The sequence below is a fragment of the Uranotaenia lowii genome, chromosome 3 (genome assembly GCF_029784155.1).
Source record: "Uranotaenia lowii strain MFRU-FL chromosome 3, ASM2978415v1, whole genome shotgun sequence".
Lineage (NCBI taxonomy): Eukaryota > Metazoa > Arthropoda > Insecta > Diptera > Culicidae > Uranotaenia > Uranotaenia lowii.
This window is the reverse complement of record NC_073693.1, coordinates 330967212-330990389: the sequence shown is the minus strand read 5'-3', so window position 1 is coordinate 330990389 and position 23178 is coordinate 330967212. Positions and strand designations below refer to the sequence as shown.

General features: G+C 37.1%; 2 protein-coding genes across 2 annotated transcripts in view; one reads left to right on the top strand and one right to left on the bottom strand.

Annotated features, from left to right (window-relative positions):
* The window catches only part of LOC129757632 (neuropeptide CCHamide-2 receptor-like), a 143163-nt gene that overhangs the window by 59429 nt on the left and 60556 nt on the right, over nucleotides 1–23178 (bottom strand). The gene's annotated exons all lie outside the window — the stretch shown is intronic.
* Nucleotides 20483–22447, top strand: LOC129753838 (uncharacterized). The gene is made up of 2 exons (XM_055749686.1): nucleotides 20483–20703; nucleotides 21088–22447. The coding sequence occupies exons 1-2, from the start codon at nucleotides 20483–20485 to the stop codon at nucleotides 22445–22447; spliced, it is 1581 nt and encodes a 526-aa protein (XP_055605661.1).

Below are 23178 nucleotides of genomic sequence, written 5' to 3'. Positions count from 1 at the left end.
AAAAATTGATCGAAACAAAGAATAAAAATTGTTGTCTCCTGGGGGACGCGTTCGAAAAAAGTCGCCGTCTCGAATGGGTTAAGAAAAAGATAAATTATGAAAAGTATTTCGTTTTTGAAAAATGTAGACATTTAATTTTAATTTAATTTAAGTTTAATAATTTTAACAATCTATAATTTTTCCATGGAAGGAGTAGCAAAGCACACTGGGTCAACTAGTTTACAATAAAATTACAATAAGTTCATTTTTTATCATTTAAGAAATTAAATATCCCAACCTATACTTTGTCAGTGTATGCTTTCAATAAAAAATTGAACATGCTATGAAGTTATTATTGTGAACTTCAAACATTTTTTTAATTTAAACGAACACTAAAACAACATGTGCTCTCAATGAAACGTGATGTTTTCTCGAAGAGAATCCATTAACTTAACATAACACTAAGTCGAACACCTTTCGAGGATATGATGGCCAAGTTTGCCGAAAATAATTCTCTGTTTTTATGAAAAAATATTCTTCCATTGATTCTACCCAAAAATTCTGTAATGGTTTTCTGTTATGCTATTTCCATTAATTTCACTGAAAAATCATGATAAATTGGGTGCTTTTTTACATTTTCGTTGATTAATATCAATAACTCTAACATTTTTTTTATATTTCTCCATTTCAAAGTTATAAATCCAAAATTTTATAGATATAAGAAATTGTAATTTTGAAACAACTTTACAAAATTTATAAAATCTGTGGATTCTATGACTATTTTAATGAAGAGATTAACCACCGTAATGTTTGTATGTTACTTTAATTTGTCGGCCTTAGCGGTGAAAAGTGATGTCCTTTTTAGTAGGGACATCTAAAGATTATGAATTTTTTTATATAGGTGGATAGAAGGTTAGATGAAATGAAAGATGTTGAAAATGAGCGGGTAGAATTTATTTAGAAGCATATCATCACATATCAAATTTTTGTTCCTCGGGGGCCTACTACTATGAAGTGGTAGATGCAGATAGAGTTGCATCTACCACCACACATTAGTAGGTGTTCTGCAACTCTAACTCTATCATAGTAGTAGGCCCGTGAGGAACAAAAATTTGATATGTGATGATATGCTTCTAAATAAATTCTACCCGCTCATTTTCAATATCTTTCATTTCATCTTACCTTCTATCCACCTATAAAAATTTTGTGATCTGTGAATTTTCTAAATAATCACAGAATCCACAGATATTTCAAATTTTGTTACGTTATCTTTTTAAGATAAGTTAACCATTGTTAATTGATTTTTGTAAATTTTATTTTTCGGCATATCGGTGAAAGTTTATATTCTTGGAGAAAGAATATCAGAATTGGAAATTGATAAAGATGGATAGAAAAGTGAGGAGAAAATTTTACAGATTTTTAAAAGAGCGAAAGAGCATTTTTGCGAGGAAAACTTATTAACGTTACGTTATCTCAGAATCACGAACAGATTCTGTGATGAATATTTGCTAAAAATTCTTTGAAAATATAGATTTTTCTTTGATTTCGGTTACCTTAATGATCATTGATGATCATTAATAGCATCATACAAATGCTGACACCACCAACCCACAGAAAGTGTACTATGTATGCCATGAGGATTCGATCTCATGACCGTTGATTTAGAAGACTTGAAGGCTACCCTCTATGCCACGGGCGGCGGCACATAAAAAATATTTTATTTCTGATTATGGTCACTGACACTCTTGAAATAATATAAAATATTTCTCCTTTTAATCAAATCAAATGCAATCATCAACTATGTGTTTTTAATAAATTCTCTTCTGTTAAAAATTTATGTGTTTTTTCCTTATCGAGAACTCACATTTCAAATTGTGATAAATTTCTTTTTATTAATTCTGAATTAATGAACAAATTACACGATGCTAATTAACTTGGTAGCTATAAGGCGGCATCCATAAATTACGTAACGCAAAAAATGCACTTTTTTGACCCCCTCCCCCCCGTATGTCACAAATCGTAACGCTTCGACGTACTCCCCTATGAAAATTACGTAACGCTTATAATAACCTCCCCCCTCCATCTTCTCATGTTTTAAAATAATGTTATTCGAAGATCACAGCTACAGTTCATTGAATCGGAAAATATTTTGATTGAGGAACAATCTGGATTCAGGAAACATCATTCCACGGAAACGGCAGTTAATTCGATACTTCGAAAATGGAAAGATAATGTTGAAAATGGTAATTACACAGTCGCTGTTTTCCTTGATTTCAAGAGAGCGTTTGAAACGATTGATCGATTTAAATTGTTGGATGTGTTAGCAAGAATCGGCTTAAGTGGCATGGTCTTACAGTGGTTTCAAAGTTACCTGGAAAAAAGAATGCAACGGACAAAGTTTGGCTCGTCTTACTCTCAGTACAAAGAAAACAAGTTAGGTGTCCCTCAAGGAAGTGTCCTGGGGCCAATTCTATTTATTTTATAACGACTTGAAAATGTGCCTACAACACGGTCACCTGAAACTGTTTGCTGATGATTCAGTGTCTTATTGGACTGGTAAAAATTTAGAACTCATAATGCATGAGCAAATGCTGATCTGGAAAACATTACTGAGTTTCTGAAACAAAGTAAATTATGTCTAAATCTCGATAAAACAAACTGGATGATAATAGGCAACCGCAAAATTGTGAATTGCCCAAGTCTGCTAATTGGCGGATGTGTGATCGAAAGAGTACGTCAAATAAAGTATTTAGGAGTTCAAGTCGATGATAAGCTAAACTTTATAGAGCATGTGGATTATACAATCAAAAAAATCGCAAATAAATATGGTATACTTTGTCGAATAAATAGGTATTTTACTTTCTGGTCAAAAATCATTTATGTGAAGTCAGTAATTATGCCACATTTTGATTACTGTTCTACAATTCTACTTCAAGCCTCAGACACACAAATAAAGCGATTGCAGAAAATCCAAAATAAGATTATGAGAGTTGTGACACGTTGCAACCGGTACACGCCTAGTGCTCTTATGCTTGACATGCTTAAATGGCTGTCTGTGAAACAACGAGTTGCTTATAATAGCCTAATGTTTGTCCATAAAATGAAAATTGGAATGTTACCTTCATATTTGGCTCGAAATCTACAGTTTGGAAACGATATTCACAGTTACAATACGAGAAGGGCATGTGATTTTAGACTTCCATTTGCTAAGAAAGAAATGACGAAACGATCTATATTCTACAACGGATTGAAGATGTATAACAGCTTGCCGCAAGACATCAAAGATAATTTAAATATAAAAGCTTCAAAAGAATGGCAATACTATATGTGAAGACAAATTATTAAGATATGCAAGAATCCCAAATGGGATTCTAATAATGTGATGGAAATATGATATCAGACATATAATCTGTACAGTGATGGACATACGCGGGAGTTGATAAGACGACCAAGTAGTACAGAAAATGACAAAGAAATGTGTAAACAAATATTTAAAGGATAAATTGTCCCTCCCACTTCAAATGATGCGTATGGGGTGGAGGGAGGACCCAAATGGGCCTCATGGGACCATCACAAAAAAAAAATAAAAAATAAAAAATAAATAGATCTTACATAATTTTGTTTAACGTTCTTCAAAACGGAATTAATATCTATCCAAACCAAATCGCTTCTTAGGGGGCATCCATAAATTACGTAACGTTCCTAGGGGGGAGGCAGTAAGCTTGATCGTTACGAAATTGTGACATAGGGGAGGGGGGGGAGGAATGCTCATCGTTACGTAACGATTTTTTCCTTAAAAATTTCAGTTTCATCGCAGCTGTTTTGATGTCATGCCATTTTAGCATAATAATAAGCAAATCAAAATCAGCTTAAAATTTGTGAGCTTCAATATTATTTAAACTGGATTGTAACCATTCCTTTTTAAAAATTCTGAGATAGATTCCTTAAAATGTATATTAACCGTTGGAAAACCGAATATTGGGTGCATTTATTCTCAAGAAATCAATTCAATCATATGACAGAAATATTACTATTTTTTCTCAATTGATTTAAAAATGCAATTTTGATCATTCCGACGAGTATTACTTAGTTGGGTATATTTTGCGTAACAAGTTATGCTCTTTGAACAAAACTAAGTAAACAAGGAAGATCATCAGTAAACAAGCACAGAGCAACTCGTAATCAGACATTAAATTTAATTTATCAGACAATTATTATCAATGAGCACTAAGAAGCGATTCTGATCGATATTAATTCCGTTTTAAAGAACGTTAAAAACATTTAGGTTAAAATCTTTTTTTGACCTCCGAAAATCAGTATTTAAAAACATGAGAAAATCGGTGGAGGAGGGAGGGGGGTTAATTATCAGCGTTACGTAATTTTCATATGGGGGTACGTCGAAGCGTTACGATTTGTGACATTTTGGGGGGAGGGGGTAAAAAAAGTGCATTTTTTGCGTTACGTAATTTATGGATGCCGCCTTAGTACTCGTTGATGATAACTCTTTGATAAAATAAATTGATAGTCTTATTACAAGTTGTTCTGTGTTTTTTCACTGATGATTACCTTGTTTACTTCATTTTGTTTAAGGAGCATAACTTTTTATGCAAAATTTACTCCACTTAGTAATATTCATCGGAATAATCAAAATTGCATTTTAAATCCATTAAAAAAAATAGTTAAATTTCTGGTTTAAGGTTGAATTCAGTTCTTGGGGGTAAATGTACCTAATATCCGGTTTTCCAACGGTTATTTCACGGATATTCAATGAACATTTCAAGAAGTCTATCTTAGGATCTTTAAAGAGGAAAGTTTACAAACCAGTTTCAATCATGTTGAAGCTTACAAACTTTAAGCTGATTTTGATTTGTTTATCATTCTGCAAAAATTGCATGACATCAAAATAGCTGCGATTAAGTATACTGAAATTTTTATGAAAAAATCGTTACGTAACGATACGCATATCTCCCCCCCTACCCTATGTCACAAATCGTAACGCTCGAGCTTACTCCCCCCCCCCCTAGGAGCGTTACGTAATTTATGGATGCCCCCTAAGATCTTCAAACGGTTCCGGGTACATTCCAAGCTATTACCATTTAAACGGAAGTCGAACCGCATCAAACTTTCCACGAACTGCAATAACCGCAGCAATTTCCTGTCCATTACTTTCAAGGGTTACTGAGAAGAGAATTACTTAAAGACAGTTGAAGTTAATGTCCATCGTCGTGGTGGGTGAGAGTTAAGCCACCTTATACTCTGATATCGACGAGTCATAAAGCATAAAAATTAATCACTCGATTAACAGGAAAGATTTGAGTCCGAATCTTCTTACTGTCTCTAATCGTTATAACCATAAAGGTCAACCTCTTTATTCGGATTGACGATGACAGTATCAGAAGCATGGAACAAATTTCTAGAAAAGTAGTCATGATAATTTTCAAGGAACATCGTCTCGGTTGAATGTCAATTTCAGACAAGAGATTAAAGATTATCTCGGGAAAGATGATGAGCATATTAAGATTAGAGAATTTGATGTAAGAACTTTCAGCTTTATAGTTTTTAATCGATTTTCAATTCATTTCTTTCAACACGATCAGTTTAAAATAAAACTCCGTGTTTTCCTGAAAGCAATAATCGCGGCCAGACTTTTCCTAATTAGCAGTCATTTCACCGTTTTGCGATTATCTGCTTACAACTTACCATACTGAAGTTGTCAGTCAGACAAAATCTATGGAACGTGTTGGAAAAAGCTAGTAGCGTCAGAAGAATTAAGAAACGCGAGAAAAATCTTTTGTAGCAACATTGTAGATGATTTTCATCCCATGTTGGAAATATTGTGACGACGAACCTCTTTGATGGAAACTGTCGTTTGAAGGACGCTAATCCTCCTTCAGCCTTATTTAATTCCCCTTTTCATTCCTCTAAGCCAATATGATGGAACTACTCTGTAAGACTAATATTTTACGAGAATAAGTTCCCCCTCTAGGATGCTTGTCCTCACAATGAATGTAATGGCAATCGCTTAAAGTTCCACTCAATCCCTCAATACATGTTTACCAGAGACCCTCCCAGAACATCATTCGATACAAGGCAATATTGATACCCACTCACTCAGCAAAACTTTCCCTAAGTATATCTGTGTCGTTTGACCTTCCGCAAGAAGTTGGTACAGACCCTTGAGACTTGTGTTAAGATTTCCCGATTGACATTGAATGGGTGGTGGGCGGCAAAAAAACAAACGTCCGTCGTCTTGTCTCAAGAGCATCTATGTAGGATGTAGCTAGAGAATCGACATCACATGTGAAGCGAGCTTTTCCGGCAATTAAGGCATCTCTAGACACACAGTAAACAATGCGGCCCAGCAGCTTCGATTCACCGAGGAATGTGTTCCAGGCCAGGCTAGGCCACATTAGCAAAGTGAATTGATGTCTGTTGCTGCCATTTCCGTTAGCGAGAAAGGCCGACCGGAAAAAAGGGTTGCGAGTCGTGCGGATAATAATGTGAGTGCTGAATCAGTACTAGCAAATGCTACAATGGAATAACGGAATGAATTGGATATTTGGTTCAAGTGATGTGGGACTGACGACTACATAAGGCATCAGTATTTCTGAAAACAGCAGCTCCATCTTATAAAACTGTTCAGAAGAGCATTTTTCAATATCGAAAGAAATCAGCTTTGTACCCAAACAGTTCACAGGCGGATCCATGTTGCGATATTTTCATAAAAAACTTTCATCTGTCCCCTAGATTCAAATATAGGTCATTTATAGAAAGTCTCGGCTACTCATGGTCTTAATAGACTAAAATGTCTCAAAGCTCTGAAAATACTGAAAGTCTGAAAACCACAACAAGTTTGGAATGTTTGAGAAATCTTAAACGTCTGAGAAGTTGAAAAGTCTGAAAAGTCTGGAAAGTCTGAAAAGTTTGAAAAATCAAAAAAACCTGAAAAGTCTGAAAGTCAGAAAAGTACGAAAAATCTGAAAATTCTGCAAAGTCTGGAAGTCAGAAAGTCTGAAAGTCTGTAAATCTGAAAATCTAAAAAGTCAGAACAGTATAAAAAGTCTGAAAAATCTGAGAGTCTGAAAAGTCTTAAAAGACTGGAAAGTCTGAGAAATCTAAAAAGCCTAAAAATTCTAAAAAACCTGAAAAGTTTGAAAAGTCTGGTAAATTCGAAAAGTCTTCAATGTCTGAAAAATTTGAAAATTAAGAGGAGTCTGAAAAATTTGAAAAGTCTAAAAAATCTGAAATGTCTGAAAAGTCTGAAAAGTGTGAAAAGGCTGAAAAGTCTGAAAAGTCTGAAAAATGTGAAAAGTCTGAAAAGTCTGAAAAGTCTGAAAAGTCTGAAAAGTCTGAAGAGTCAAAAAGTCTAAAAAGTCTGAAAAGTCAAAAAAACTGAAAAGTAAAAAGAGTCTGAAAAGTCTTCAAAGTCTTCAATGTTTGAAAATTCTGAAAGGTCTGAAAAGTCTCAAAAGTCTGAAAAGTCTTCTGTTCCCTAGATTCAAATTAAGGCCCTTTGAAGAATGTCTCGGCTACTCATGATCTTAATAGAATGAAATGTCTAGAAACTCTGAAAATACTAAAAATATGAAAACCATAACTAGTTTAGATTGTTCGAAAAATCTTAAATGTCTGAAAAGTCTGAAAAGTCGGAAGAGTCTGGAAAGTATGAAAAGTCTGTAAAGTCTGAAAATTCTGGAAAATCTAAAAAACCTGAAATATCTGAAAGTCAAAAAAGTCAGAAAAGTAAGACGAGTAAGAAAAATCTGAAAAAACTGAGAAGTCTTAAAAGTCTGAAAAGTCTGAAAAGTATGAGCATTCTGAAAAGTCTGAAAACTCTGAAAACTCTTAAAAATCTGAATAATTTGAAAAGTCTGAAAAAATATGAGAAGTATGAAAAGTCTGAATAGTCTGAAAAGTTTGAAAAGTCTGAAAAGTCTGAAAAGTATGAAAAGTCTGAGAAGTATGAAAAGTCTGAGAAGTCTGAAAAGTCTGAATGGTCTGAAAAGTCTGAAAAGTACGGAAAGTCTGAATAGTAAGAAAAGTCTGAAAAGTCTGAAAAGTCTGAAAAGTTTGAAAATTCTGACAAGTCTGAAAAGTCTGATAAGTCTGAGAAGTCTGAAAAGTCTAAAAAGTCTGAGAAGTTTGAAAAGTCCGAATAGTATGAATAGTCTGAAAAGTCAGAACATTTTAAATAGTCTTCAAAGCCTGAAAAAGCTGAATAATTTGAAAAGTCTGAAAAATCTGAAACGTCTGAACATTCTGAAAAATTCAAAAAGTCTGGAAAGTTTGAAAAGTCTGAAAAGTCTGAAAACATTGGAAAATCCAAAAAGTCTGAAAAGTGTGAAGTCTGAAAAGTCGGAAAAGTATGAAAAGTCGGAAAAGTCAGAAAAGTCTGAAAAGTCGGAAAAGTCTGAAATGTTGGAAAAGTCTGAAAAATCTGAAAAGTCTGAAAAGTCTTTAAAGTCTGAAAAGACTTAAGTGTCTTAAAAGTCTGAAAAGTCTGAGAAGTCTGAAAAGTCTGAAAAGTCTGAAAAGTCTGAAAAGTCTGAAAAGACCGAAATATCTGAAAAGTCTGAAAAGTCAGAACTTTTTAAATAGTCTTCAAGCCTGAAAAACCTGAATAATTTGAAAAGTGCGAAAGTCTGAAAAGTGCAAAAGGTCTGAAAAGTTTGAAAAGTCCGAAAAGTTTGAAAATTTTGAAAATTCGCTGAAAAGGCCGAGAAGTCTTCAAAGTCCGAAAAGTCTAAGAAGTCTGAAAAGTCCAAATGGTCTAAAAGTCTGAAAAGTCTGAATATTCTAAAAAGTCTAAAAAGTGTGAAAAGTCTGAGAGGTCTGAAAAATATAAAAAGTCTGTAAAGTATGAAAAGTCTGGAAAGTCTGAAAAGTCTGAAAAGTTCGAAAAACTGTAAAATCTGAAAAATAAAAAAAGTCTTAAAAATCTTGAAAGTCTGAAAAGTAAAAAAAGTAGGAAAAAACATGAAAGTCTGAAAAGTCTGAAAAGTCTGAAAAGCCTAAGTGGTCTGAAAAGCCCGAAAAGTTTGAAATATATGACTAGTTATAAAAGTCTGAAAAGTCATAAAAGTCTGGGAAGTCTGAAAAGTCTGGAAAGTCTGAAAAGTCAGAAAAGTCTTAAAAGTCTGAAAAATCCGAAAAATCGGCAAAATCTGAAAAGTTTGAAAAGTCAGAAATATCTGTAAAGTGAAAAAAGTCTGAAAACTTTGAAAAGTCTGAAAAGTCTGAAAAGCCTGAAAAGTTTGAAAAGTTTGAAAAGTCTGAAAAGTTTGAAAAGTCTGAAAAGTCAAAAAAGTAAGAAAAGTCTGAAAAATCTGAAAAGTCTAAAAATCATGAAAGTCGGAAGGTCAGAACAATTTGAAAAGACTTTAAAGACTGAAAAGTCTTAAAATTCTGAAAAGTCTGAAAAGTTTGATAAGTCTGAAAACTATGAAAAGTTTGAATAATCTGAAAAGTCTTAAAAAGTCAGAAAAGTCTGAAAAGTCTAAAAGTCTGAAAAGTCTGAAAAGTCTAAAAAGTCTGGGCAGTCTGAAAAGCCCGAAAGTCAGAAAGTCTCAAGGTCTGAAAGCCTGAAAAGTCAGAACAGTATAAAAAGTTTGAAAAGTCAGAAAAGTCTAGGAAGTCTGAGAAAAAAGTCCAAAAAGTCTCAAAAGTCTGAAAAATCCGAAAAGTTTGGAAAATCTAAAAAGTCTGGAAAGTCCGAAAAGTTAAAAACATCATCAGAGTTTAAAACTAAGAAAAGTAAATAAAACTAATGAAAGTCTGAAAATTTGAAAAGTCTGAAATTTCTGAAAACCCTGAAAGTCAGAAAGTCAGAATGTCTAAAAGTCTGAAAAGTTTGAAAAATCTGAAAAAATTTTAAAAGTCTGAATAGTCTGAAAAGCCTGAAAAGTATGTAAGGTCTGAAAATTCTGAGATTTTGAAGAATCAGAAAAGTCTGCAAAGTCCGAAAAGGACAGAAAAGTCTGAATAGTAAGAAAAGTCTGAAAAGTTTGAAAATTCAGAGAAATCTGAAAAGTCTTAAAAGTCTGAGAAATCTGCAATGTCTTCAAACTCTGAAAAGTCTGAACATTCTTGAAAATTTGAAAAGTCTGAAAAGTCCGAAAAGTCTGAAATGTAGAAAAAATCTGAAAAGTATGAAAAATCTGAAAAGTCTGAAAAGTCTGGAATATCTGAAAAGTCTGAAAAGTCTAAAAAACTCTGAAAAGTTTGAAAATTCTGAAAGGTCTTACAAGTCTGAAAAGTCTTAAAAGAAAGTCTGAAAATTCTGAAAAGGCTGAACAGTCTGAACAGTCTGAAAAGTCTGAAAAGTCTGAACAATCTGAAAAGTCTTTTTAGACTGAAAACTCTGAAAAGTCTGAAAAGTCTGAAAGTCTGAAAAGTCTGGAAAGTCTGAAAAGTAAGAAAAGTAAGAAAAGTCTAAAAAGTAAGAAAAGTACGAAAAGTGTGAAAAGTCTGATAAGTGTGAAATCTTCAAAGTCCGAAAAATCTTGGAAGTCTTCAAATTCTGAAAAGTCTGAAAATCCTGAAAAATTATAAAAGCCTGTAAAGTCAGAAAGAGAATTCTGAAAAATCTGAAAAGTCTTCAAAGTCTGAAAAGTCTAAAAATTTTGAAACATCTGAAAAGTCTGAGAATTCTGATAAGTCTGGAAAGTCCTAAAAAAATTTAAATATTCTGAAAATTCTGAAATGCCTGGGAAGGCTGAAAAGTTTTCAAAATCTGAAAAGTCGTCAAAGTCTGAAAAGACTGAAAAATTTGAATAGTTTGAAAATTCTGAAGAACTGAAAATCCTGAAAAGTTTGAAAAGTCTGAAAATTCTGAAAAGTTTGAAAAATCTGAAAAGTCTGAAAAGTCTGAGAGTTCCGAAAAGTCTTCATAGTTTGAAAAATCTGAAAATATAGAACTTAGTTTAAAAAGTCTGAAAAGCCTGAAAATTGTGAAAAGTCTGAAATGTCTGAGAAGTCAGAAAAGTCTGGGAATTCAGAACTGTTAAAATAGTCTTCAAAGTCGAAAAATCTGAAAAGCGTGAAAAGTCTGAAAGCCTTATTTTTCAGACAGTCTGAAAATTCTGAAAAATCTGAAAAGCCTGGAAAATCTGAGAAATCTAAAAAGTCTACACAGTCTGAAAGATCTTAAAATTCTGAAAAATCTGAAAAGTCAGAAAAGTCTGAAAAGTCGGAAAGGTCTGAAGAGTCCAAGAAGCCTGAAAATTCTGAAAAATCCGAATAGTCTGGAAAGTCTTAAAAATCTCGAAAGTTTGAAAGGTCTAAAATGCCTGAAAAGTCTGAGAAATCTGAAAGTCTGAAAATTCCGAAAAGTCTGAGCAATCTGGAAAGTCTTAAAAGTCTGAGCAGTCTGAAAAGTCTTCAAGGTCAGACAAATCTGAAAAATCAGAAAAAGCTGAAAAATCTGAAGTTTGAATAGTCTGAAAATACTAAAAGTCTAAAAATTTTGAGAAGTCTGAATGTCTGAAAAGTTAGAAAAGTCGAAAAAGTCTGAAAAATACAGAAAAATGGTTATATGTGAATATCAATAAAACAAATATGTGGCAACACTGAAATAGAAGCTTCAAAAAGTATTTAAAAAACACAAATCAGTTATTGGTCTAACCTTGAAAGAGACGGGCGTGTTAAAACGAGATTCTGAATTATGATTCGGATTAACCGTCAGTTCACGGTAATGGAGTAGTTAGTACGATGAGTGTAGATTTGAAAGGCTGCTGCTTTGTTTATTTTAAAACGGTTCCAGTTTTGGTAAATAAGACGGACTGAAGAAGCGCAGATGGGAAGGGATGTTGCTTTGTTTGTTTTGAAATGATTCCTCTTCCAGTAAATAAGACGGACTGAAGAAGCGCAGATTGGAAAAGCTGCTGCTATGTTTGTTTTGAAATGATTCCAGTTCCGGTAAATAAGACGGACTGAAGAAGCGCAGATTGAAAAGGCTGCTGCTTTGTTTGTTTTGAAATGATTCCAGTTCCGGTAAACCAGACGGACTGAAGAAGCGCAGATTGGAAAGGCTGCTGCTTAGTTTGTTTTGAAATTATGCCAGTTCCGGTAAATAAGACGGACTGAAGAAGCGCAGATTGGAAATTTGAAATTTTTCATTCAGTTTGCATGATTCATACTTAAAAAATTTCCAAAATGAATATGTCTCTCAGTGAAAACAAATAAAGAATTTCAAAGTCTGTCACTTTGCCAAACTGATCCAGCTTCACTCTCAAAAACATCTTCCCGGAAAAGCTGCACGCTCACCACTTTTTGACAAATTTAAACTCTGTCTCCAGTTAATATTGTTTGACACAAGATATAATCTCACTACCCCACCATCTCCAGTCGGAGTAATGTTATTTTCGGCATCGGGGAATGTTATTTGCATGCTAATTCATTCCCGCGAATTGGGCAGCCAATGCGTATCGTGGAAAATTGTCAACCCGCGCTGCGTGGCGTTTCTGTTTTGAATAAATTTCGTCAGCTGCCTTTTTTCATATGTACATATTAAAAATTTCGGGGGCTTTTAGATGAATTTTCAACCCGAGCGTGGCGTTTTTTGAAATCATCACAAACGACATTATCTTTGACAGTGAAATTTGGGCTCACATGAGTGGGTAATGTATTTTTCGAAAAGTCGAGTCAATTTTAAGTTTGATGAATCATAAGAATGAGTTGATCCATTCGCAAATTTTTTATGGAAACTACATAGTATGTATGTATATCTATTTGGATTTTATGTACTAATTTAAATTCAGAGTCAAATTTAAGCATTTTTAATTTTTTTTTTTTGCCGATTCAATAATTTGTACAAGAAACTATCCTCCTCATGGATACAACTATTTCTTTGAATGTAAAGATCCCGACGTATAAAAAAACTTTTTTCTTCTCAGAAAAATTGTAAAATTCCTGAGTGAAAGTTGCAAATTCCATGAACAAAGTCACAACATAAGCATTTCCTATTTTATTCATACGAATCAAAGTTTGTAGAAAAAAAATGCATGTTTAACCCATTTTAATGCTTCCCTTTCCAAAGGTCAAAGACATAAAAATTTAACGACTTGTCTGTTTCTGGTGCTGGTGGGTATGTTTGGAAAGCCTTATGATGATGATGATGGTTCATGAACTTGGTCCATTGATGATAGTGGTGAGAAACACCCCCATCCAGAAGCATCCCCAAAATCGGGTAACTACAACACATGCTGTTACTTCTATTCATTGAGGGGATGCTGAAGCCGGGAATGTCGGCCAACATTCAGATGACCCGTGCTGGACCATCGTTGGGTGAAATGCCACTCAATTTTTATTACTTCCCGGACCAGATTGCTGGAACTCGAGCAGACAGAAACCGGATGCCGTTTGTTCCCTCCTTTTGCACGATCCGGTTGATTGGCTTGGGTATCTGTTCGGAGCGATTTACTGGAAAACACACGTCCGTAGAGACTCCTATTCGGAGGAAAATTGAGCAATTTGATGTTGGTCAACAATACCAATGGATGTTTTCCGGATTTCGGGAAAAAAACATTGTAAATTGATTTATCTGAAAACGTTTGCAGTTTTTCCCGAAAACTGGAAGTTTTCCTTTTCATTTGTTATGGCTCTCTACAAAACAAATCAATATAAACAAATTCGAATAGAACAAATACCGCTTAAATCAAAACCATTTTCTTTCCAAATCATTTCGATGGATTCCAATCAAACATACTTGAACGTACATATGTAAGCAAAACCGGCTTTCCCTGTGTGTTTGTTTTCCTGTGTCGAGTGTCAAATTTCAACGAAATCCTGCAACTGATAGTCGACGAATAAATCCACCCACATATCATTGAGGGAGCCGACAAAGAGAGACATATAGATATTATTCGAAGGCACGTCTTTACTTCTTACTCTCAATTCGTATAAAGGCTTTCCGAATCTCTGACTGACGGGCTGTTTGGGTGACAGTCTCACTAAAATGGTGGTTCGATTTCAATTGTACCATCGAGATATTTGCAAATACATACACGAATTAAGGCTTTCGGCCCGGATTGGTAAGTAATTGATATGATATATTTTATTGGGATGATGCTCTCCTTGAACTTTAAAATGATTGACTTAATAAATTTACTTCATAAGAAAAATCTATTTGTACCTTTAATTTAGTTAGGTGTATGATTTAGAGATTGAAAATTTAAAATCAACTGGGTGTCAAATCAAAATAAACAATCAGCAACAGCAACCTTCGAAATCTGTGTCAATTTTGTCTTTTTACATCGAGAGGTTAAATCAAAACCAACAATCAGCAGCAGCAGCCTTAAAAATCTGTGCTTCCTAATCCAATCCGTAGTTTTGCACCGTAAAGTCAAATCAAAACAAACAATCAGCTAAATCTGTCTTAAAACTCTGCGCTACCTAAGTCAATTTCGTCTTTATCCACCGGAAGGTCAAATCAAAACAGACAATCAGCAGCAGCAGCAGCCTTAAAATCTGTGCTTCTTAGGCCAATTCAGACTTCCCACCGGGAGGTCGAATCAAAACAAACAAACAAACAAACCACAACCGCTGCCTAAACATCTGCGCTCCCTAAGCCAATCCGTAATTTTCCAACTCATGGCCAAATCAAATCAATCTGCAGAAGCTGCCATAAAAATCTGCGCTTCCTAAGCCAGTTCCGTCTTTTTCCACCGGGAGGCCAAATCAAAACCAGCAATCAGCAGAAGCCTTAAATTATGCGCTTCCTGGGCCAATCCGCTTTTCCCAACGGAAGGCGAAATCAAAGAAACAATCAGCAACAGCAGTCTTAAAAATCTGCGCTTCCTAAGCCAATAAGGACACCGTAAGGATAAATCAAAACAAACAATCACTAGAATCTGCCTCCAAAATCTGCTCTTTCTAAGCAAATCCGCCTTTATCCACCAGAAGGTCAAATCAAAACAGACAATCAGCAGCTGCAGCTTTAAAATCTGCGCTTCCTAATCCAATCTATACCTCCCACCGGAAGACCAAATCAAAACGAACAAACAAACCACAACCGCTGCCTAAAAAATCTGCGCTTCCTAAGCCAATTCCATCTTTTTCCGTAAGGCCAAATTATATCAATCAGCACCAGCAGCCTTGAAAATCTACGCTTCGTAAGCCAATTCCGTCTTTATCCACCGGAAGGCAAAATGAAAACAAAAAATCAGCAGCAGCAGCCTTAAAATCTACGCTTCTTAGGCCAATCCGTTTTTTCCCACCGGAAGACCAAATCATCACAAACAATCAGTAGAATCTGCCTTAAAAATCTGCACTTCCTAAGCCAATTCCGTCTTTTTTCCACTGGAAGGCCAAATCAAACAAACAAAAAGCAGCAGCAGCATTAAAAATCGGCGCTTCCCAAGCCAATCCGTAATTTTCCACCGTAAGGCCAAATCAAAACAAACAATCTGGCTTAAAAATCTTCGCATCCTTAGTTTTATCTATCAGAAGGCCAAATCAAAACAGAGAATCAGCAGCAACGGCAGCCTTAAAAATCTGCGCTTCTTAAGCCAATTCCGTCTTTTTGCACCGGAGGGCCAAATCACAACAAACACAAGGTTTAAAAATCTGTGCCTGCTAAGGCAATTTTTTCTTTGTCCACAGGAAGGTAAAATCACAACAATTAACCAGCAGTAGCAACCTAAAAAACTCTGCGCTTCCTAAGCCAATCCGTAATATTCCACCGAAAGGCGAAATCAAATCAATCAGCGGAAGCTGCCATAAAAATCTGCGCTTCCTAAGTCAATTCCGCATTTTCTACCATGACGCCAAACAAAAAAAAAACAATCAGCAGCAGCAGCCTTAAAAGCTGCGCTTCCTAGGCCAATCCGTTTTTTCCCCACCGGAAGGCCAAATCAAATCAATCAGCAGAAGCTGCCATAAAAATCGACACTTCCTAAGCCAATTCCGTGTTTTACTCCGGGAGGCCAAATAAAAAAATAACAATAACAATCAGCAGCAACAACTTCAAAATTTGCGCTTCCTAAGCCAATCCATACTTCCCATCGGAAGGCCAAATCAAACAAACAAACCACAATCGCTGCCTAAAAATCTGTGCTTCCTAAGTCAATTCTTCATCCACCGTGAGACCAAATCGAAACCAACAATTAGTAACAGCAACTTTAAAATTTGCCCCTCCTTAACCAATCCGCAATTTTCCACCGGGAGGCCAAATCAACACAAACAATCAGCAGCAGCAGCCTTAAAAATCTGCGCTTCTTAACCCAATTCCGTCTTTTTGCACCGGAAGGCCAAATCACAACAAACACAAGGCTTAAAAATCTGTGCCTGCTAAGGCAATTTTGTCTTTATCCACAGGCACACAGCAATCAATCAGCAGTAGCAACCTAAAGAGCTGCGCTTCCTAAGCCAATCCGTAATTTTCCACCGGAAGGTCAAAAAAATCTGCGCTTCCTGATCCAATTCCGCATTTTCTACCAGGAGGTCAAACAAAACAGATAATCAGCAGCAGCAGCCTTAAATTCTGCGTTTCCTTGGCCAATCCGTTTTTCCCACCGGAAACCCAAATCAAACAAACAATCAGCAGCAGCAACCTTAAAAATCTGCGCTTCCAAAGCCAATCCGTAGTTTTCCGCCGTAAGGAAAATTCAAAAAACAAACAATCAGTAGAATCTGGCTTAAAAATCTGCGCATCCTAAGTCAATCCGCCTTTATCCACCGGTAGGTCAAACCAAAACAGAGAATCAGCAGCAGCAGCCTTAAAAATATGCGCTTCTTAAGCCAATTCCGTCTTTTTCAACCAGAAGGCAAAATCACAACAAACAATCAGTAGAATCTGCCTTAAAAATCTGCGCGTCTTAGGCCGATCCGTTTTTCCCACCGGAAGGCCAAATCAAATAAACAATCAGCAGCAGCAGCCGTAAAAATCTGCGCTCCCTAAGCCAATTCGTAATTTTCAACCGTAAGGCAAAATCAAATCAAAACAAACAATAAATAGAATCTGGCTTAAAAATCTGCGCATCCTAAGTCAATCCGTTTTTATCCACTAGAAGGCCAAACCAAAACAGAAAATCAGCAGCAACGGCGTCCTTAAAAATCTGCGCTTCTTAAGCCAATTCCGTGTTTTTGCACCGGAAGGCCAAATCACAACTAACACAAGGCTTAAAAATCTGTGCCTGCTAAGGCAATTTTTTCTTTATCCACAGGAAAGTCAAATCAAAACAATCAATCAGCAGTAGCAACCTAAAAATCTGTGCTTCCAAAGCAAATCCGTAATTTTCCACCGGAAGGCCAAATTAAATCAATCAGCAGAAGCTGCCATAAAAATCTGCGCTTCTTAAGCCAATTCCGTCTTCTCTACCAGGAGAAAAAAAATCAAAACAAACACTCAGCAGCAGCAGTCTTGAAAAATCTGCGCTTCCTAAGCCAATTCCGTATTTTTCCATCGGAGGCCAAATCAAAACAAACAATCATTAGAATCTGCCTTACGAATCTGCGTTTTTTAAATCAATCCGTCTTTATCCACCAGAAAGCCAAATCAAAACAGACAATCAGCAGCAGCAGCCTTAAAATCAGCGCTTCCTAAGCCAATCCATACTTCCCACAGGGAAAAAATCACAACACCTGCCTAAAAATCTGCGCTTCCTAAGCCAATTCCGTCTTCATCCACCGTGAGACCAAATCAAAACAAATTATCAGCTAAGCGTTCTGATTCTACGCAAAAGTGTCACACTGAGCATTTTTGGCTCTAATTTGCTGTTTGTTGTGGGAAATTTATTTTTTTTGACAAAAAACATTGTAAAATGATTAACTTGAACTGTTCACTACGAAAAAACTGTCGGTGAATTTTTAGTTTGGGAGGAAATTGGGAATGTAGCTGAAATTTCAAACGCGTTTTTCTCGTTTGCACGTTTTTTCACATCGGACAATCTTGCTTGATGTGGCCAGTGGCAGTGGATATGTCTCGAACATTTCGATCGTGTTTTTACTTTTGAACAGTACATAAATTTAAAAAAAAAATCGTGCAAACAAAGTAGTTTTGAAGTCAAAAAGTCTCGTCAATTTTTATTGCCACTCGCCTAATATGCATCACATTTACCATCATTGATTGAGAGACGAGAATAAAAATATTGCTGTAATCTTCAGGTTCTGAGAATTCTAATGGTAGGATATAATTTGCTGTATTTTTCAATATAATGTAACATGTATTATTAATAACAGGGAAATAGCAAGCAGAAACCACAAACGGCTTATGGCCGTGCATAGAAAAATAGAAGTGTGCTGTCAGTTTTTCGAAATATATGCAAAAAAAAATTACTTCTAAACTTTAATTGAAATTTAAAAATAAACTCAAACTAAAAATTATTGTTTTTCTGAATATGAATCTAAAAACTAAACATTTGCAGTATAGTTTAATCCGTTTTTCTACGCCATGTAGGTACGTTAAAAAATCACAATTAAGTTAAAATATATCATCCGGCAAAAAGTCTCAAAGGAAAATAAAATTTTGTATGACAAAAAAAATGAGACTTCAAGTAATCCAATGATGTAAAGTTTGTAGAAACTGTTCAGTAGTTCCTGAGATATAAGCCTTAAGATCTGGCGTTCCCACTATTTTTTCTCGACGGTCTTTAGTCTATTCAAAAAACAAATTGGTATCAATAGAGCAAACGCCTCTAAAGGCCAGAAAACGCATTTTAAAGTTGTGATCCCAAATTAAGCTCAGAATCCTGAAAAAACGCCTCTAAAGGCCAGAATTCGCATTTTAAAGTTGTGATCCCAAATTAAGCTCAGAATCCCGAAAAAACGCTTCTTAAGGCCAGAAATCGCATTTTAAAGTTGTGATCCTTAATTAAGCTCAGAATCCCGAAAAAAACGCTTCTTAAGGCCAGAAATCGCATTTTAAAGTTGTGATCCCTAATTAATCTCAGCATCCCGAAAAAACGCTTCTAAAGGCCAGAAAACGCATTCTAAAGTTGTGATCCTAAATTAAGCTCAAAATCCCGAAAAAAACGCTTCTAAAGGCCAGAAAATGCATTTCAAAGTTGTGATCCCAAATTAAGCTCAGAATCCCGAAAAAACGCTTCTTAAGGCCAGAAAACGCATTCTAAAGTTGTGATCCTAAATTAAGCTCAGAATCCCGAAAAAAAAAACGCTTCTAAAGGCCAGAAAACGCATTTAAAAGTTGTGATCCCAAATTAAGCTCAGAATCCCGAAAAAACGCTTCTAAAGGGCAAAAATCGCATTCTAAAGTTGTGATCCTAAATTAAGCTCAGAATCCCGAAAAAAACGCTTCTTAAGGCCAGAAATCGCATTTTAAAGTTGTGATCCCAAATTAATCTCAGAATCCCGAAAAAACGCTTCTAAAGGCCAGAAAACGCATTCTAAAGTTGTGATCCTAAATTAAGCTCAGTGTTTATGCATGGAAATCGATCCTCTACATCAGCCAGCGTAATTTCGACACGGCGCAACCATCGACGGCGCAACCACCGACGGCGCAACCACCGACGGCGCAACCACCGACGGCGCAACCACCGACGGCGCAAACACCGACGGCGCGTGAGGCGAGAAATATTTCGAACCTATTATGATAGAAATCCGCGAGTTTCTTGGCGGGAGATATGGCGTTCTATGCACCGCGAAGATAGGCTTGGGCATATCGAACCGCCATCATCTCGATCACTTGTAATTGTTCCAGCGCGACGACTAGACGGCCAGGCCGAAAAGTGTCCTATTATAATTCGTTACTTCTACTTATTGTTAAGTGTTTAGAAATAAAATTAATATAAGTCGTTAAAGTCTTTTAAAGTTTAAAATAAAGTGTGTTATATTGTGCAATAAATTTTTTGAACTGTATGTGAAAACTGTGTCATCATTGGACCCTAGAAAGAGCAGCAAAAGTGAACAAGAAAACTTACCCGAAAATTTGGGAGCTAGTGTCCGCGTCCTTTAATGTCTGGGAATCACCCATTGCAACCCTGAGCCCTCGACATTTGGTCCTTCGAGCCGGATCAGGCCCTGAACCCGGAACGGATCCGGATTAGACCTATCTGGAAGCTATAGTGCCGATAGCCCCAACGCCATCGCAACCGCGGACGCCAAGCGCCATCTTTGGGAACGCAGTTCAGCTGAGCACAAAGAAATATATAAGGCATATTTCTATTTTCCAAAAGGTTAGTAGCACTCCAATCGCACTACATTCTGTGTTCATCCCTACCGGATCTTTTCTTTGTTGCACCTTTTATCACTTCCTTCGGCTACACACATCATATCATCTCCGCCGGAGAGCCGCGGATCGATTCGATACCCACCGTGCCTGGAACAACACCTAAACACTAACATCATCTGGCTTCGATCAAGCCCCCCACATCAGCTGTGACCATTTCATCCCAGAGCCATTACAATCAAGCGACAATTAGCAAGCAGTAGGATTCAATAAAATACAAGGCAAATTCCTTGCCTTGCTAAGGTAATTAGCATTCCAAATACTTTACCGTCGCTTGCCGAGCTACTTGGTCTCAAATTTTAGATTCCCTCCTCGCATAAAATGTCGTCGACCGAGCGAAAACTGCGCAGCCTCAAAGCCCGTCGGCGCAGTTTATCGGCATCATTCAGCAACATCTATAAATTCGTCGAGAATTTCCAAGAGCCCCGAGACATCGCAGAAGCACCAGTCCGACTTGAAGCTGTCGTCGAAATCTGGTCCGAATATGCTAAGGTCCAGTCAGAACTGGAAACACTCGACGAATCACCTGAATCACTGGATAAGTACCTCGAACAAAAAACTTCATTTGAAACCGCTTACTATCGAGTGAAGGGATTTTTGCTTCAAAAATGCCCTCCACAAGCCACAACACAACCACCAACCCATGCCACACAACCCCATCACACGCACGTCAAGTTGCCCGACGTAAAATTGCCTGAATTTGCAGGAAATTTCGAGCACTGGCTCAATTTCCATGACCTTTTTGTTTCACTGGTCCACTCTTCACAAGAATTGTCAAGCATCCAGAAATTTTATTATCTTCGAGCATCACTTTCTGGAGAGGCTCTAAAATTAATCCAAACTATTCCAATATCCGCCACAAATTACAACGTAGCTTGGAATTTGCTAACCCAACACTATCAAAATTCCCGATTGCTCAAACGTAGCTACGTTCAGACACTTTTTGATTTTCCGATTCTGCGACGAGAATCGGCTACGGAACTGCACACATTGGTTGAACAGTTCGACGCAAACGTCAGGATATTAAAACAGCTGGGTGAATCAACAGAACACTGGGACATTCTTTTGATTCATCTTCTTTCGACCCGCTTAGATCCCAGCACCCGGCGAGATTGGGAAGAACATTCATCTGCCATAGAAACCACAACGTTCCAAGAACTTACCTCCTTCATCCAGCGCAGAGTAGCTGTCTTAGAACAGCTAACATCCAACACACACACTGAATCCCAATCCCAATTCCAAAATCGCCACAATAATGCACACTCCGGAAGCTACGCTGCATTCCAACAACCCAGAACCATAAAATGTGTCGTTTGTTCACAAGGCCATAATATATATCAATGCCCCACTTTCACCAAACTATCCGTTCAGCAAAGAATCGCACTTACAACACGAAACCGATTGTGCCTCAATTGCTTACGAAGAGGCCACCGCGCGCGCGAATGCCGATCGATTAACTGCTGCAAGAACTGTAGGTCAACACATCACACGCTTCTATGCTCTGCCAATTCTACACATACCACTCCAAAAGTAATCCACTCTGTTAGCAACCCACCACCAATCAACATACAACAGTCACCGTCCCCAGCTCCAATTCCAGCTCCGAGAAGCAATGCAGCATACACGAAGATCACCAGCTTTAACTCACACATCTCCGATCGGCCCCGAGTGCTTCTAGCCACGGCTGTGGTCGTTGTTGTTGACGACACGGGGAAAGAACACTTGGCTCGAGCCCTGCTGGATTCAGGCAGCGAGTGTTGTTTTGCCTCCAATCGCTTGTACAAGCTCATGCAGGCCAAACGTACCGAGGTTGACGTACCAATAGCTGGGATTGGAAACTCGTCTACAAACGCCAATTTCCAATTTCAAGGCGTAATCAAATCACGGACCTCAGATTTTACTACAACTGTGCCTTTGCTCATGTTACCCAAAGTTACTATTGATTTGCCGACGGTGAATATAAATATTTCCCAATGGTCAATTCCAGAAAACTTACAGTTAGCTGATCCAGCGTTTCATAGAAGCCAACCCATTGATCTCGTGCTGGGAGCCGAGATATTTTTTAATCTATTTACAACCCCCGGTCACATTTATTTGGGTGACACACAGCCTTCCCTAATTAACTCAGTTTTCGGATGGGTCGTCTCGGGCAAAACACATTCTCCAAACGCTTGCGCATCAACATTCTCCCCCATTGCATGTAACGTTGCTACAACGAAAACATTAGAAGATCGCAACAGCTTGCGTTGCTTGCTGAAGGATGACGTCATCAATCAGCTGTTTTGATAATCGATTCGCAACCAAACCCACTCTAGGGAGACAATACCAACATGCTATCACGGATTATCTTCGGCTCGATCACATGGAACTAGTGATCGGGTACGAGCATACATCCAAACAAGTCAACTTTTTCTCCCACCACCCAGTATACAGGATAGCGGTATGCGAGCGATCGTTTTACGGTCTCGTTCTCATGGATTGGACCCATCAAAACTCTATTGCGACCAACAGTACCAAGTACCAACTCACACGACCAGCTCCACACAACGAAAATTTCGTCGCTTGTTCCATGAACAACGCATGCGCACATTGGACAAGTATCAAAACATCGGCACTGTTCGGCAGTTCGAGAACAGAAGCAGCAGGCGATCAAGGGGTAAAAGGCATAGGGATTTCATCAAGCAGGGAAGGCGTTCGGGGAGTTTGTTTACTTGGCTCAAATCCTCTCGAGCGCACAGACGGTGGCAGAAAATGAGAACTGAACGGCGAATATATTTTGGAAATCATTCCTGCCCAACGCCGGACGTTAGCAGTCGAATTATGTACACATATGGATAAGAAAATTGGATACTTGGGCTTTATTGGGATTGGGTTAAGATTTCTCGGAATAAGAAGGGTTGTTTATTTGCAGCAGACGTAATTTCGCAGAGCTGTTATCAAGCAGCACAGTTTCGACATTCTTCATGGCAGAGAACAGCATTCTGCGGGAGCATCAACTTGCAACTGCCGAAGGCTTC